The sequence below is a fragment of the Malaya genurostris genome, chromosome 3, assembly GCF_030247185.1.
Source record: "Malaya genurostris strain Urasoe2022 chromosome 3, Malgen_1.1, whole genome shotgun sequence".
Taxonomy (NCBI): domain Eukaryota; kingdom Metazoa; phylum Arthropoda; class Insecta; order Diptera; family Culicidae; genus Malaya; species Malaya genurostris.
The window spans coordinates 225,906,747-225,925,744 of record NC_080572.1 but is presented as its reverse complement, the minus strand read 5'-3'; the positions used below and the strand labels follow the sequence as shown (position 1 = coordinate 225,925,744).

Genomic DNA, 18,998 nt, shown 5'->3' with positions numbered 1-18,998 from the left:
TCAAAAGTCAACTTTCTAGTATTTCTGTATTCTTTCAATAGAGCAAGTTTACAGGATTTTCTGATCTATCAGATTTTACACAAATATTATATTACCTCACAAAATAAGATACTAACTACGTTAGTAGTTTAACAGCTAGCTGTGGTTTTTTGTACATGTTCAATTCAGTTCAAATTCGTATAATTGAGTATAAAAGTAACCGGAAGTACCAGTCGTTTAGTCTTTGAACTCGATAATTGATCCAATGGTAGCTTTCAAATGACCCTACGGTTATGGTTATGCCATTTCCGAGAAAATTGTACACAGAGAAAAAATTCGTTTTGTACGGTTTATCTTCGAACTTGATTTACATCCCAGGATTAGCCTCCAAAGAGTCTAAGATTGTAAAAATCGGTTCAGCCATCTCCGAGAAAATTACGCGGAGAATTTTTTTTGAAAGGAGCGTACATATACACATACGGACATTACCCGATCTCGTAGAACTGAGTCGAATGGTAATATTAGGGGTCTCCGGAGCTCCGGAGGAAAAAAGGGAGTAACTCTCAAAATTCTCCAGTAAAATTAGTGCAACGGTGCTCCAACTCTTTAAATTGAACATTGCTCAACAATTGACATGTGCCTGCCGAGTTCGTTGAACGAAATTAATGGCATGTGGGTCAATGGTCTGTTTCTAAATCGGCAAACGAGAGTACCGAATCGGCCTCCCGTTGGACGATTTATCGGATTAACGAGCCAACGTATTGAGCTAACGGAGGATATCGGCTTGACGTGTTTTTCTTGCAGGGTAAGGGTAGGTGTGGTGAATGTTCATGTAAATGATTGGTGTTGCTACGGTAGCATATTCAAAGGCGCAATGGAATGACATGGTGAAAATGACATGTAATGGTGGAAAAACGTTTCATCGGAACCGTTTCGATTGTTTAGACCAGTGGTTCCCAACCTTTTTATATCGCGTAATCCTTTGGAACCATAATAGTTTTGTGCGGACCTCCGTGTCAACAATTAATTTTGTGGGCTGCAAATATTTATACACTCTATTTCTAAAACTGAATAGTATCAACTGAAAGTGACACATAAGTTTTAGAAAACAACAACATGATCATTATAATGACTTTAAACCATTATTATATTGAATTTGAGGCAACACAAGAACACGTGCTACTAAATACAATTACTGACAGAAAAAAAAGTTGTTCATAAAAATGATTCGCGATCCCCAGATAACCACTTCGCGGACTTCCAAGGGTCCGCAGACCACAGGTTGGGAATAGCTGGCTTAGACCTTAGATCAGCACATGTCTCAGCATTAGTTTTGGCTTTAGTCGATGTCATTCGGATCACAAATTTGCGAAGGTTACAGGTACCTAAGTTATGTACAGCTGTTTGTAGGATGTGGAAGCATTATCACTATTAAATAAATGATGAGCTGATAATATACTTAAACGTAACGTTATGATCATTCAATTTTATTTGTCTAAAGCTTTAGGTAGAATATACCAAAATTAGACAACAAAGTAAAGTCGTACATCAAGCATCAACACGGACTTTGGTTAAAAAGTTAAATCACAAAAAATCCACGTTCAAAATTTGCCGGAAAATCCCAGGAGCAACGACTTTAAACCCAATCAATAGGCACGAATATAGGCCCTTATTACCGCTATCACTAAACGGCGAAAACGAAGTGAAGTGATTGGGATCCTTATTATCGGTAACTCTTCACAGTGGAAATTCAATATTGTTCAATAGTTTGAGTTTATCATGCAGCAGAATCTGAAATGTCAAAACTAGTTGAGCATGTTTACTTAGAGGTGGGAGATTTTTTATATTTTAGGTGTTGTTTTTCCTGATGAACTGAAATAATGCCTATAAATAATACGACAATCAAAATAACAAACCGTTCAAAATTCTGGGTAGAATTAGAATTTAACTTATGTTGAATTTAGCTGAAATTAAAACGACCAGATGTTGTGTATTTACACCACTGGAATCGAAAATCATCATTATGATGAATACAAGTGGATTGATTTGTAAAATCAAGAAGTTTTAATACTTAATTCGGAAATGTTAGCGAAATCGTAGAATTAGCAGTAAGATGAATTCATTTCGCTCTGCGTTTACATTTAGAGTTTTACATAGGTTGAAAATAATTTTCAAATAAACTTATTTCAAGAAAGAATTTTGATATAACAACGGATTCCTCTCGAATTAGTAGAGGATTGTATTTTGAGTGGTATTCACAGCATTTATCGTGCATATGGAGAAATATTTTATATATTTGAAGTTGTTTGATTCAGTGTACTGGTTTAGAATATTATCATAGATACATGAAAAAAAATTGTAGTGTATTAGTTTAACTACTAATAACAATTACATGTTGCTGGTTACTTTTCGATATGTGATATGTGATTGTTCAAATACGCACATATAGTTTTGAATGCATGGTTGTAAAAGGTAAGCACTATTTCAAAATAGAAAATGCAAATTTTAATGCAACTAATAGCAGAATCGTTCAAACTTTTTACATGGTTTTCTTATTGTGTATACGTGCTGGATCGCTATTTCAAGAAGTAAGGAACTTGTCTAATTGACCAGCCATAGTAAGTTCGAACCACAACATTACCAAGCTTCAGGGACAGTAATGTCTTAACATTGAATATTGGAACCATTTCAACCGTATTAGTAAACAAGCAATGTTAAAGAAAAATAAAAAAATTGCATACCAAAAACTTTATTTTCAAATAATATCGGGAATATATTCGGACATACATAAAATATCTTTTTAAATTCTCAAATAAGAGCTAATTAGTTAAAGTAATATAGATCTGGGGAAATAATTTAAGGATTAGGACCCTTGTTTTTTTTTATCTATTTGCGCTAGTATCCACACCATCATCACAGAAATAACTTTCGCACAAACTGAAATAAAAGGGCTACGCATATTTGCTATCTGATAGCTGGTCTAGCGCCATTTCCAATAATCTGAACATTTTGCACGTTTCTTGACATTAGATTTTGGTAACTTTGTTCCACCTGTTTGGGGAAAGAGAAGTGCCTATAGATGAAATCATCCTTTTCTTTCGCATTTAACATTGTTCTACTAGAATAAAAAGTTAAAGTTACCGATATACTTCCAGTTAACTCGATAAATTACGTTATATTAAAAAAAATAGGATTAGGAGAATGGGATCGGATGTTGAACTTTACAGCTCTCTGAAGTCAACTTAGACCTAATCAACTTCCAACTTTCGGAAGCTACCGATCACCCCGGCAGCAATGTCCGCATCGGTACTATCAGCCCAATACGGAGAGTTCTTATTGATTTCTATCTGCATTTCATCGAGGGCGACCAGCTGCTCACGCTTGGACTTGAGAAAGGTCTTGAATTGGGCGATACAGTCAGCCATGGGGGTGGTGCCGCCATACTCTTTGGGTAGTAGCTTCGGATTGACTTTTGTTTTCAGCTCCTCCATACTTTTGTGTACAAATACACGATTTTTTAGCTTATCGCTCAGCACCGAGAGGATAAATTCAGAAAGTTTGTTGGCGAACGATGGCAGGTTAACGAAGTGGTTCTCCTTTTGACGCATCGGCAGTGAATTTTGAACGCAATGGGCCAAATTTTTAATATCGGCGAAGGACCAAATTCCGAGGAATCCCATCGAAAGGTCTGAATCATCGATAACGTGGACATAGCCCGCAATTTGGGATTCTTCTTCGTCGAGCAGTGATTCAACCACGAGTGAATGGATACGGATCAGTTGAGCAGCGGTGAAACGATTCGTGTCGAATTTACCCGCACTCGAGAATACAATCTTGCGACCTAGCTCATCGCGCTCCGGTAGAGCGAACAGATAACCGGTGTCTATGATCGCTTCCAGTTCCGCATCGTTGATATCCAGGTTATGGAACCAGTTGGGATAAATTTGACGGATGGAGAGATACTTTTCTAACATTTCGGTGGCAGCCGGGATGGAAAATTTCTTTGTTCGGAGGAACCGTAGCAGGAACGGAGCGTCGGTGCGACATTTTTTGATCAGCGGATGTTTGGCGATCCACTCGCGGAACTGTTTCAAAGCATTCTCCCGGATGTCATCCTCTTCGCGTAGCTCGTCTTGTGCTACCAGCTTGTATTTGTCCGGAAGACTAAACGTGTAGGTGTCGTACGAGTCCGGTGCTTTGCACATGTTCAGAGCGGCTGCCACTGGAAGAAAAAAAAAGAGATTGTTACAACTGGATTTGGAATGTGGTTCAAAGAGCTGGTAGTTTTGTGTTGAAATGTATATGACGAATCGGCTTGAATCAGAAGATCTTTAAAAAACTGAATAATATCTCACGCTTGCTTAATGCTTTTATGAGCCAAATGAAGATAGAAAGTGAAACTAGAATCAAACATTTTAACAGAATGATAGCCTCCATTACCATTGTTCTCATTTCAATTATTTACCAGGAGGGAAAGACAAGGACTGGATGAAAATGTTGATACTTTACCGATTTAACGGAAGGACGATGATTCATCGAACTTTTCTATCAGAACCTCGTAGCTGTTCATTTGTACGAGTATAGGTTCTGAGATTAGCTTTAGGCAAGCTATTTAACCAAAAAATATTATTTGCTATGTTACTCTATGAGTACATGGTTACTCCAAGCACAATTTACTTGACTTGTTTGATTTTTAAAATCAAGACATTTTTGAAAATTTTATTAAAAGAGTTAAATTATTTATCTATCTATTTTTTACCTGGAGCTGTTAGTGGAATGTATTCAACAGTTTCACTTTTTCTGTACCATTTAATTCCACTATTTCACTGTCACGTTATTACACTTTCACAAAGTCACTATACTTTAATGAAGCATAACAAACGTTACAATACAGATACGCGTATTTCGGAATGTTACTTACATCCTTCTTCAGTGTATCGGTTTTATAAGTTATAAAACCGATACACTGAAGAAGGATGTAAGTAACATTCCGAAATACGCGTATCTGTATTGTAACGTTTGTTATGCTTCATTAAAGTATAGTGACTTTGTGAAAGTGTAATAACGTGACAGTGAAATAGTGGAATTAAATGGTACAAAAAAAGTGAAACTGTTATTTATCTATGTTATACACTGTGAAACTCTTCAAAATTGGAATCAAAGCTATCAACACTATTTTATATTTAGTCATAAAAAAAGTATGGAGTGATAAAAAATGGCACCAATTCACTGCATTGCAATTTATTTGAATTCTGCTGATTTTTTGTATCTTTTTAAGAAAAATACATCAACTCCAAGGAACAAGTTTTTATCTTTCTCTAATGAAAGGATACAGAGTTGCTGGAAAACACCACATTTAAGCTTCGGAGACACCAAGTGTTATATGATATTCGACTCAGTTCGACGAGATCGGAAAATATCTGTGTTTATGCGCGTGTCTCTTTTAAAAAATTTTTCTTAGCGCTCAATCACCTCGGAGTTGGATGAATCGTTTTCAAGTTTAGACTCATTTGAAAGTTACTACACCTCTTTTTACGAACCAAAGGTCAAATAAGTAATCTATTTTTTACGAAATCTCAAATAATGTAAACTTTGTTTACGAACCTACTCCGTAAAAAAGGTTTTTGCATAAACTGAAAAAGATGTCCGGATAATTGATCTTCATTGGAAACCAATACAATATGGGTATATTAGGAACGAGTTTAACGGGGATGGGTATAGCGTGATGGGTAAGTCGATGCCTATCACGCAGCCCACCTGGGTTCGATCCCCAACCCCGCACATAGGGTCAGAAAGCTTTTTTGGCCCGAAGAGGCGAATGACCTTAAGGTTAAAACCTCTATAATTGAAACAAAAAAAAGGAACGAGTTTGAAGAGTACATTAGATGCCGGAAAACGATGTTTGAGGTCGTTAGCTAGGGGAACGTGCCGCTTGAGCCAATCTGCTCTGATTTCTGATCTTCGAAATCCAATATGGCGACTTCCGGTTTATCGTTTTTTTGAAAACCCTTACTTATATTTGAAGGGAACCCCAAACATTGTTTTCCGGCTCCTACTCATTAAATCCATTCCGAAAATATCTTTATGATTCGGTTTTAAATCATGTACTGTACATGAAGTAAATTCCAATTAACGTAAACTGTTTTTACGAAATTAATTCCTAATATCGCAAACGTTTTTATGAACTATACTATACTATAACTTTTCATATAGATGGGTTTTTCAATCACAATGAAAACTACCAAGGCCCGAAATACCGAGTTGCGTATACACTGAAACCTCAATTTACGTGCAGTGCCGGGGGTGCCTAAATTACATTTCGCATAAATCAATGAAACATCGCGTTATTTCAAATTTTTCGCGTAAAAAAAGGTTTTTCAAATTTTATTTGATTTTAGTGTAAATAACATGAACAAACCTACTACGTCTGATACTTTAGCGCTTGAGGGCCCTCTGAGTATGTTCTAAGACTATGGAAATACTTAAGAGATGTTACAATATCCAAGAATTACTTGGAGTATTGTCCTTAGGGACTACACTGTGTCACAGTAAGAACTACAACGGCTAATGCCTGCTTTGTTTGTGGTTCATACTTTTAGCGAGCATTCAGCAGTCTATGTATAGTTTTTCAAAGCTGCTCATAGTACTAGAGCTACATACTGCTAACTTGTGTATTTTGACCTTTTCTCGACACATTCCTCGTCGTCTAAGAATTTCAGTGAAAACAAGTCTTATAATCTACACGCAGTGTTGGTGATTGCCGAAAATTTGACAGAAGCTGCTATATTGCTCTCTATATTGTGTACAACATTTTCAATCCGTTAGAAGATGCTACCAGAACTCGAGTCATTCAATGCATGAACCGCGAGAGAATTTTTCTACATTTCTCCGCTCCACTTTATACTCTGAGTATTTCACGGCCCTTGAAAAAAAAAAATACAGTCTGATAATGATCGTTGCTGTGTGGAATTTCCCAAGAGAGGATCGCAAGTTGACAATTATCGCAGAAAATCGAATCGATGGTTCAACTTGATGTTTCTCTTACTAGGTTGCAATATTTCAAAACCTTTGTGTGGAGCATTCACATACATTTTCATAGACACAACTTATACAAAGGTTATATGCACACAGTTAGAATAAGCGGCAATAGTAAAATGATTCTATCGCAATTATCCACTGCCCATACAGAATCGGATCGCGAAACGAGAATAAGCGACCGTTTGTTGCTTCAGAGAGGATCCCCACAGCAGCGTGCTAACCTTTGATTCTCAGAAATGTCAACGAAAAAAATTCGCTCTCGCACTGGTGTCTATTCTATGTTAAATGACCCATGCCGGGTGTTTGTTGTTGCGATGATATTAGTCTCTCTTTGATGGCACTGATTCAATCGTGTGAAGAGTGAAGAGTGAGCATTCTTTGATTCGATAAAAGCCATCCTTGTCTACACGAATATTCAGTAGTTTACGTATAATTTCTCAATGCTTATTTAGATTCTTTGAAACTAAACAATTCATTAATGTACATTTCACAATATTCAATTCTCTGAAGCATGTTAGATTGTTTTGTATATGTATATAAATTGAGATTTCCTTCATTATGCAAAAACCTTCTTTTACGCGATCGTGTAATTAAAAAAAAAATCGCGTTGTTTCAAATAAAACGCGTAAAAAAAGTCGCGTAAAATAAATTCGTGTAAATTAAGTTCGCGTAAACTAAGGTTTTAGTGTATCATTCGAATCAGTTCATATGGAATGCAAAATGTTTGTGTGTGTGTGTGTGTGGGTTTGTGTGTATGTATGAAACATTTTTTTGCACTCACTTTTCTCGAAAATTGCTGAATCGATCTTCACAAACATAGATTCAAATGTAAGGTTTGGTAGTCCCATTGGAAATCCCTGAGTTTTATTTGAATATGACATCCGTTTCCGGAATCACAGGGAGATAAAAGCATCCAAAATTGAAAATTTGTGCTCTCACTTCTCTTAGAGATGATATAGCTGATTTTCACAAAATTTAGAGGAACGGTCTTAAGATGTTTAAGATGTTATACAAAGTTCCTGTATGACATTTTAAGACCTCTTTTTTACAATGTCATATACCATTCGACTCAGTTCGTCGAGCTGAGCAATGTCTGTGTCAAATAATTTCACTAGGTTTTCTAGGAGATGGCTGACCCGAATTTGATAAACTTAAATCTTTTGGTCCCATACGGAATGCCTGAATTTCACCTGGATCCGACTTCTGGTTCTTGAATTATAGGGTAAACAGTGTAAAAAGCTTTGTACCGTCTCGTGGAGCAGTGAAACAAGAAACGTAAAACATTTTCTAAACAGACCTCCAAACTATCTAAATTTTTAGTCATTATCAGTCGACAGCCAACCAAACCGATTCCGGCTATCTTGGTTCCCGGTTTCCGATTCCGGAAGCACCGTAGATAGCGATCATATACCAAAATTGATCTCATTCACTTTTCTCAACGAAGACTTGACCGATTTCCACAAATTTAGGTTCAAGGTATTGTGGTCTTATACTGAGTTCCAGAATTGCATCCAGTTCCGGAATTACAAGGTGAACATTGTTAAAATATCTTTACCGTCAAAACTACTTCAATGTCAGTACACGTCCAAACAATTTCATTTCGGCTTTCCTGGTTCCCGGTTTTCGATTAATGAATGGATCTCACTCACTTTGCTCGAGCCGACATCGGTTACCCTAAAACCTCAATTTAAGTGAACTTAATTTACGCGAATTTAATTTACGAGACTTTCTTTACGCGTTTTATTTGAAATAACGCGATTTTTTTATTTAATTTACGCCATGATTACGCTTTAAAAAGGTTTTTGCATAATGAAGGAAATCTCAATTTATATACATATACAAAACAATCTAACATGCTTCAAGGAATTGAATATTGTGAAATGTACATTATGAATTGTTTAGTTTCAAATAAGATCTAAATAAGATCGTAGGCATCTAAGAATTATCTGGAAAGCAATTATTGTTTTTAATCACTTTTATATGACTATTGAGTGCGATAGTACTATTCACAGAAAATTGGCATACAGTGATAAAATCTGTAGATGAACTTGCACATCCAAAACCTCCTCGAAAAAAGGCCTTAAGGTCTACTAACATAACCGATGATCCATCCAACAACTACCTGAAGTTCTGGCCTTAAGATCTACCAGTTTAACAAAGTGCATTTACAAACTTATCGTTCTCGGTCCATGTTCGTAATGCCACATGCGATCAATAGAACAATTGTGATTGCTCTATGTACATACAAAAACTACCTGACGTTGTAGCTCTACGACTATGAACAGCATTGAAAAATTATACATGAACTGCTGCATGTTCGTGTAGATCTTAAGACCTGTTCTCACCGAAGGTCTTTAACGGCTGAGAACCTACCTGGAATAGCTATAAATAGACAAGTAATCCATGTGCAGCTCTCAAAGTATGAACCACAAACAAAACAGGCATTAGCCGTTGTAGTTCTTGCTGTGACACAATGTAGTCCCTAAGGACAATACTCCAAGTATTTCTTGGATATTTGAACATTTCTTAAGCATTTCTTTAGTCTCAGAACATACTCAGAGGGTCATCAGGCGCTAAAGCATCGGACGTAGTTCGGATTGTTCATATTATTTACACTAAAATCAAATGAAATTTGAATAATCTATTTTTACGCGAAAAGTTTGAAATAACGCGATGTTTTATTTAGTTTACGCACCCCCGGCTCTGTTTTTCAAGAATCAAAGATAATTATTTTGATGAATACCGCATATTTATATATGAGAATATGAGATATATGAGAAAAAGCATCGTAACACCTCTAAGTGGATTAAAACAGGGTTCTAAATTGAACTCAAAACTGTTTCGATTTGTAGGTTTTGCAAATTTAAGCTACAATAATTTTCTCTGTTTCTTTTCAATGAACAGTATTTTTTAAGAATCGCACATTAATATTTATGATAATATGAGTAATATCTGAAAGACATTATCACACCACTAGACGAATTAAAACAGGATTTGAAAGTTGCGTTCATTAACTTATAAGGAAATATCATATCGTTTTCGTATATTGATCAGAGCAGCCCGAGAGCTGACCCAAAGTCGCTCAAATAATTTTTGAGATGTTCGTTTTAGCAACCTGGGGTCTCTCTAGATCGGACTCCAATCGCGTAGTTTCGCTCTGAAAATTTTCTCGGGTCACATCACGACATCCATGCGACATTGCATTGACAATGGATTAAAAGTGTAGCATTAGTTTTCGTTACATTGCGATACTTCATTTCTTCGCATATTATCATTCAAAAGCGAAATGTTTTGTTAACATAAAACTGCGAAATTACTAAGGGGTCTGCCCTGATTGCGGTGATTTGTGATATCGTAATGAGCTCAATGCGCTCCAGTGAACACCATTTATTAGGTAATCTGTCGAAATCATACGATCAACGATTTGTCACTATCGCAAGCTCTGACCAGCATTCGTGCGCTTAGAATCAGAATGTGACGATAATGATATATTTGCATTTGGCTATGCTGGCCCCGTGTTACGGTCGCTATCAATGTGGATTATTAGATCACATTGTACGATTTTTGGATTTGTTGGTCAGGGGTAGCCGCACTGTGGCGATTTTGTCGCATAATGTGTAGACTGGACGTCCTAATCACAGAAACGAGTTTGCCGTCTCTCCTCCGCTGATCGTTGTCCAACGTGTGTAGTTATATCACGATCGTCTGACGGTGTCATTCAAGAGTGGAGATATGCTGGCGCCAATGGAAGCGACGAATTGATCTCCAACCGGCTTTGCGATGTTTGCACACGTTTAAGCTGATTCATTCAAGGTATGGTTTCACTTTTAGTTCCTTCTATTCTGGTGAAACTCGAATAATTTGTTTTACTAAATCGAAGGATAACTGTGCCTTTTAAAAACATATAATGTGAGACCTTCAATTGAGATTCCGGAACTAAATTGCGCCTCTTTTTTCAGTTCTTCGGTACTGATCAGCTTGAGCGATGCCAGATGCATTTTGCAAACACCGATGTTCTCAATAGTCAACAGTTAAAATGCTATAATAATATGTGCTTTTATACACACGTCATTTGAGCCTCACCTATCCATTCTGATGTTGTCCAGCAGAAAACTTGCCAGCCAATATAAACACCTCTATTTGACGTCAGAAATGGCATCTTTCGGACTTCATGACATCAGTAAACGTAGATCTTGACTTTAGCGAATTTACTGTATAGTGTGATTCACTTGGTGTAGTAAATTGCGTAAAAGAATGCCAGTAAAACAAAGCGCTTGCTTCAGTGGTAAACAGGTTTAGGATTGCAAATATGTTCACAGATGCCCTAAGTAAATAAATGCACATTCACTTTTCTTTTTTTTTTTCTCTGAGTTACAACATATTTAACTCTCGAAAATAAAGTAACGAATAATAATGAATAGCACCAACAAGCCTTTCTTTTTCGTTCGGGTTGATGTGAACAAAAAGCCGGCTGACTAGTGGTCTTTCTTGGCTGTTATCCGACGATTAAACACGTAACTAGCAGGAAAACGTAGCGGCCCGGTAGGGCTGCATGCGAGGAAAACTTTCTCTTTTGCTTCCAACCGACCGATTCGAAAGACTGACTGCATTTATTGGCGGTTTGATGTTGGACCTACTCTCAAGTCGAGCCAATGTGAAGGTTATTGAACTAATTGTATTGATGACCCTCTGGCCTTTGCAACAGACGGAAACTAACCTTGGGACCGTTTAAATTTGGGGCTTAAGACGTTGAAGTTTACACCACGCGATTGACTAATGTAGTGCGGTTTGGAGGAAGGTAGACTAAAGAATCCCTGCACAGTAACAGGAGAAGAAGTATGCGAATGAACAGTGTGTACTCGAAACTTCACGCATACATAATTTGGCATAAACTGCTTGATGAGTATAGCAACGTTTTTGTATTGAATCTATACTCAATAGTTCCCACCAATCAGAAACTGTTGGATTGTAGTCCGATGAAAACTGTCCGACAGTAGTTGAAAGTAAGTGTTTGAACAAACAGCACATTCGGATCGCAGTTCTTGGCGGCACTTAGCACCAACGGTGATGGTGACAACAAGACATAACTACCAATGTCCAAACAGCCACAATAAACTTGTTTGAATGATAGCCATATTCGAATAGATCCAGTACGGGAATTTTTAATAACTCGCAAAGTAACTGTGTCAAAACATAGTCATATACAAGCCCATAGCCGGGTTCATCCCATTGTTGAAATTCAAAAGAAACAATGAAGGATTGAGATTACTAGATGAGATTGAGATATGTCAAAAAAAAAACTTCAAAACTACTCCAATCATTAAAACTTTGCAGCTTACAGATTTCACAAACCAGGTTCAGTAGGGACCGACAGCCGGTCGAATGCATAGGCTTTGGCTCTATAAACCAGTTGTCGTCTATTTTAGTACCGACCTGGAAGAATTCATAGAGTCAATAACACTACCCATGCGATGGTGTTAGACGCTAAGAACGAAAGTGTATTGAAACACATCGGAAAAGGAATTTAATACCGACCCTCTGCATTAGTGACCGACTGAACTTGGTACGGTCCCGACAACGCATGGGCATCGGGATTCCTCCAAGTTTACACAAACCTACACTGCTCAAAATCAACACTTTTTGCCTTTCTCTATAGAAAGGTATTTCAGTCAAATGGTGAGATAACTAAGTCCTCACAAATCCCTATCTCATGCCTTCCCGAGCGTCTATGATGACATTTGGCCAATAGAACGGCGTCGACTGTATGCTATCGCTTTGCGTTAGTAGCAGAATGAGAGGGTGCGAAATGGCTTGTAGGTTGAAGCCCATCCTAAAGTGCAATATTTATCATAGTATATTACAACATATAATTCTGTTGTTTATTACATCATGTATTATTATGATTATTATTATTATTATTATTATTATTATTATTATTATTATTATTATTATTATTATTATTATTATTATTATTATTATTATCATTATTATTAGAAGAGCGTAACTTACACTGCGACATTAACTGTTATACTGTATCATAGCATATTATTTCATATATTTTATGATATTATATAGGTACTATGTTGTATGTTATTATACTGCATTGCATTTTATCATATTATATTGTATTATATTATATTTTATTATATTATATTATATTGTATTATATTCTATTATATTATGTTATATTGTAGTGCTTTATGTTGTATTATATTATATTATATTATATTATATTATATTAAATTTATATTATATTATATTAAATTAAAATATATTATATTATAATATGTTATATTATATTAGTTTGTAATCTATTATATCAGTTTATGTTATATTAATTTCATTACACTATGTTTCATTGTATTTATCAATATAAAACATTTTGCACGGGGCGTAAAGGGGAGGGAGCATCAGGACATCGGACGAATTATCGTAGCATATCGCAAGTCACTTGAAGGAAACTTGTTTCCTTCTGTAGGTTTGAAATGAGTCTGACGCGCCCTTCTCAAACAAATCATCAGGCGGGTTCAAGCATGTATAGCGATATGCTTTATCCATGCACTGGATATTATGGTTGGAAGAGCATCTTTTATTCCCGCGGAATACGAGTAAGTGACTCTACTTACACATCCGCCCAACCCTTTTTGTTCGCTTTTCGGTAACAGCTATAGTAAGAAGGTGAATGGATGAGTCATACTGGGGCTACTGTAAGTCTACCCGCATCCACTGGCAAGTCTTTGAACTGATGGTGGCTTCACTTCACATCATCACATCACATCTCTATAGAAAGGTATTTCGAATTCCTGGCAAAACCGACCATCGAACGGAGCCTCCATTTCGTTTCAAAGCTAGTATTGGGCCATTGATCAAGTTCGAAGATTAAATGGCTACGACTTCTGGTTCCATATAATGGTATAAGTGACGTTAAAGACAAAACGCTTTGCTTTTTTACCGCGCAAGATTCTCGAAGATGGCTGAACCGATTTTGATAAATTTAAGCTCGTTTGAAAACTACTATTAGGCATTTGATCAAGTTCGAAGATCAAATGACTGCGATTGCAGGTTCCGGAGATATAATGGTACCGTAACCGACAAAACACGTTGTCTTTTACCGCTATAATATATATAAGAGTGACAATTTTTTTTTGATCCCCTCTAATTTCGTAAGGCGGTGGTGCTCAAAAGTTCGAGCACTTCGAAAAAAGTCCTCATACAAAATTTGAGCTGAATCGGATATAGGTAAGAGGTTAAGGATATAGGTTAAGGTTAGAAAATTTTCGATCTTGAAAAATCACCCTCCCCCCTACATGAAAATTCCGAATCGAATTTTTTTTTGATGTCTTAGAATTGCATGAAACGTCGAGATGTAGTGTCATCTAAAAAAAATTTTTTTTAAATCGACTTTCTGAGACTTTTAAATTTTAAAAGTCCCAGAAATTCGATTTAAAAAAAATTTTTTTTCGAGATGATACTAAATCTCGACGTTTCATGCAATTCTAAGACTTTCGGCATCAAAATTTTTTTAGACATTTGGAAATTTCAAGGTGATTTTTCAAGGTCAATGAAAATTCCACTAAGTGGACTATCAGGAATCAGAACAAATCGGCTTAAATGTCAATTCCATCTTATTACCCAAGTTTGTCATGATAGTTTGTTGATTTTGTCAGTAAATAGCAAATATATCGAAATAAAAAATATACCGAAATCACAGTATTTAAGTTTTTACCGAACCTCGGTTAGACACTTGACAGCCAATGTTATTTGTGGATTTGGCATCGCATCACTTCGCCATTTCTCATGGGATTGAAAAATATTCAATCGTAGGTGAATATCACGATATTTCGCTGAAAAACTATTTAGCTAATGAGTGAAATTAAAACTAAGTATCTACTACTTTTCAAACATTACTGTTACTACGTATTTCCAAGTTAGAAGCGTTAAGGAGTGCTGGAAACAATTGCTTTATCCATGTAAAATGGGCACGTGAAAGTAAGCCTAAGCAAAGCCTTAGTATTACATTCATGTAGTGGAATTTGACATTCTGTTTCAAAAGACTTCGCAGTCGATTCAGAGTGTACAGAACCATTGCATGGCTGGTGCTACGATCTCACTGACACTACGAATCATTCCAGTTCGGGGCTCGAACATACGACAACTGGTTTGTAAGACCAGTGCACTATGTATTGAACTGCCAACCCGGGACAAGCTGAACGTAAAAGTAAGTAAATGTGTTCTAAAATATATTTTTGGTGAAATTTGGATATGGATCTCAGAAACTATTCAATTTACTGTCAATAAAAATTTCAAATTAATTCTTCTAATAGTTTCCGATGGAACGCGTGTGGCCCAAGGCTTCCGACTCTCCCTCTACTAACTCTCAAAAGACTATGTGTGAAATTTCATGACATTTCGTTTAATTAGAAAAAAAGTGACAGTCATTTAAGTGAAGCTTCTTTTGTCAATGGATTAAAAACAATTTTTTGTGTTAATTTATCATTACTTCTTAATGAAAAGAAATACAGTAAAAAACTTAGCAATGGCTTCAAAAGTGTTATTTGGACTTTGCTCCAACGAAAACGAAATTCTTGTTATTGGTTTGCTGAATTTAAACGTGATCGTACAGACACCGACGATGGTGAAAGTTCTGGTCGTCCAATTGAGAAGGTTATTCAAGAAAACATCAAAATCTCCACAAACTGATTATATCTAATCGTAAATTGAAAGTGCAGTGAGTTTACAATTAAGCCTGAACATTTGACCATGAGAAAACTGTTTTCAAAGTCGATGCCGCGTTTACCGACAGTCGATCGAAAACCACTACGTGTGGATGATTCAAAGCAGTTTTTGGTATTGTTTACAAGTAAAAAATCATTTTTTGTGTCGATATGTGACAATGGAGAAAACATGGATCCATAACTTCACTCCGAAATAAAAACGACCATCATCTGAGTGGACTGCAGCCGGTGAATCACGTCCAAAGACACAATAGTCAGCTGGGAAGGTTATGGTGTCAGTATTTCGGGATGAACATGGTATAATTTTCATCGACTGTCTTGGGAAAGAAAAAACAATCAATAACGTACTACATAGTATTGTTAGATCGTTTGAATGAATAAATTCAAGGAAAAACGACTTCATATATCGAAGAAAAAAACCCCAATTCACCAAGACACCGCATATCACATCACAAGTTGATATCAACGATGGCGAATTTGAATTTTTTCTCAACCACCGCGTAGTCCAGATCTGGCCCTCAGTAGTAGTCAGTAGGCTATTTGCTGATCTCACATAAATGCACGCCGGTAGAAAATTCAACCCAATGCAACTTTTTGTTTTGTTGTTTTGTTCAATGTTGATGCAACTGGTGAATGTGAAGCATATTATGAGGCAAAAGACAAATCCTTCTGTTAGCACGGCATCGAGAGATTAGAGAAACTTTGGAATGATTATATTGCAGATTGAAGATTAAAATCAATTTTGGCAAAAAGAATTGCTTTTGTCTTTTTTTTTCTTTTTGCGATATTCTCCTAACCAGAGATCATTTTTTTTGTATAAACAGACAATGAAAATTATAGAATGATAGTACTATGCCGGTTCGGATAGTAAATGGTAAAATACCTTTATCACTACTTTCCGACATACCAGAGACTTGGGTGATTCGCATTGTTCAGATGCCTAAGCCCAACTCCTCTGGTAGAAGGTAAAAGTTAAGTTACTAGAAGATTTCTGCTTGCTTAAATGACCCTCTGTCACGTCTCACTTTTCCGTTCTATATTTTCACATCCTTGCTCTCCCTTGAGTACTATCATTCTATAATTTTCATTGTCTGTTTCTACAGAAAAAAAAAGGTTTTTTGGTTAGGAGAATATCGCTAAAAGAAAAAAGAAATATTGACTACTAAACTTAGTCGTTAAAAAAGAAAAAGAGTAGGAATTGCTTTTGTTTAGTTAGTCACACGACTTATGGATTGATGTCGTATTCTATTGAAAAATGAGAAATGGTTATTAAAATTATCCATTGACTCGATCTGGATGGTGCAACCTGTATGATTCCGCGGTCATGTCTCATGGTGAAGTCGACTAAAAGTTACATGGATTAAAATTGAAGAATTAAAAAAAAACTTATTCTGAGAGAGGCGACTTTGCTCCATATATTTTAATCTTAATTAATTAATTCTTAAATAATTATTGGAATTCCTAAACTATACCATCTGTTCTCAAGTAAGAATAAGCGGTGCTACGAAAACTCAGTTATACAAGATATTGATGTGACAAAGAGATATGATAACTACCAAACGTCTGTATCAGATGAACGATAGAAAAGAAAATGTGTTTCCTAGTCGAGCGGATCAAATAAACAATTTTACGCAAAGAAGAAAATTCTCAAGTTCGTGTTCAACCTGTAGGGAATATTTTTTTTGCAAATTTTCCCAAATTTCGATGAGAAAAACAAAACTGATAATTACCTCATGACAAGAACAAGAACAAGAACATAAAAAAAGTTCCTGGCTGGGTCAGCTGAATTTCGTAGTTAATATTTTTCTAAAATTTCAAAAAACAATTTTACATTTTCCTAGACGTTTTAAAGAAATCCCTTCATCCTCTCGTAGACAAATAAAACATTTTACGATACCCTCTGTGCTGCCTTCATTTTCAGGCAACTGATGCTAATAACGAGAAATTCAACAGATGTACTAGTAAAATCCATATTTTTTCAGTTGGAACAGCCTCGGTAAGAAACAACAATCGTAATGTTGCAATTTTGTGATCTAAGGGTAGTAAAAAGCTCCACGGATTCTTAATGATTCTTTGTGGCATTTTAGGATCCAGCTACAAAACCGGGTATTTTCTTCAAATTCTGAATTAACTGAATTGGATTCAATCAAATGATTAATATTAAAGATGTAACTAAACTCAATTCGTTTTTTTAGTTCTGTGTTAATGGCTATTGGTTTGAAAAAAAATCTTCATATAATCGTTTTAAACTAGACCAACTTCAGTCTCTATCCGAAACACTTTGATAATGCAAGCTCGCCACATTTCGATCTGCAATCAAAACGTAAAGTTGTTCCCGCTTTCTGTTCACGAACGAGTTCAGTCGACCGCCTTCCGTTCTACTGACCGATAAACATTATTTCAGTTTGGTGAATGAGAGTGTCCGGTACCTCACTAATGGATGCACAAATTGGGAAAGAGAAAGAAACTGGCCTTCTACCGAAATTTCCCAGTTCCGGAAAACAATAATTGATTCACCCAGTTTGCTTCTCTTATTGTACACTGCGGTCCATTTCACGGCAATAGTTTACTGACTTTCATATTCGATCGGTTCCAACACACAATCACTTTCTCTTTTAGCGATGCTTTGTGGGTGGATCCGACCCGACGACTTAAGAAAACAGCTACAACGATTAAAACTCACTTCTAATCTGTGAATCCTTCCAGCTTACTAAGCAGTTCGGTGTGTGTTTGTGAATAGATGGGACGGGGTTACTCCGTAGTGGATGCGATATTAGATCCTGCGGGGGTCCGGATCCTCCGAATAGAAATCCTTACAAAAAAAAAGAACAGGGAACGCGTCGCGTCGCGAAGCTCAAACACTACCGAATTTCGAGATGGATAAATCCAAACTGACTGCTGGGTTGGTGAATTCGAAAGCTTTCAGAGTTTCTGACGCAAACGAACGACTCCCCACCTCTCGGTGATGCCAGTTTTGTTTCTCCTTCTTCTCGGTTTAGGCGGCACGTGGTCTTTCACTTTACTCTGCGGTGCGATCGTGCTGGAACATAACACATTGACTTCACGCATGTAGGACCTTGTTGCACACAACTTTAAAATGCTACTGCGTATTGTTGTGGCAGTGGAACCGACCAGAAACGGGGTTGTGTGCTTGGGTTTGTCGCTTAGCGGCGTTGAAATCGTGTGCTAGAAATGACCCCCTCCCAAAAAAGGGTCAATATGGATTATGGTCCTAGTTTGTGCACA

The 18,998-nt window shown here is 36.5% G+C and overlaps 1 protein-coding gene across 1 annotated transcript; it reads right to left on the bottom strand.

Annotated features, from left to right (window-relative positions):
- Positions 1-3,040: 3,040 nt before the first annotated feature.
- LOC131437345 (clavesin-1-like) lies at positions 3,041-18,667 on the bottom strand. Its single transcript, XM_058606619.1, has 2 exons — positions 18,436-18,667; positions 3,041-4,201 (listed from the first exon to the last, which is right to left on the bottom strand). Coding segments are annotated over exons 1-2 (975 nt in total). The 5' UTR covers positions 18,437-18,667; the 3' UTR covers positions 3,041-3,227.
- Between the last annotated feature and the right edge of the window lie 331 nt (positions 18,668-18,998).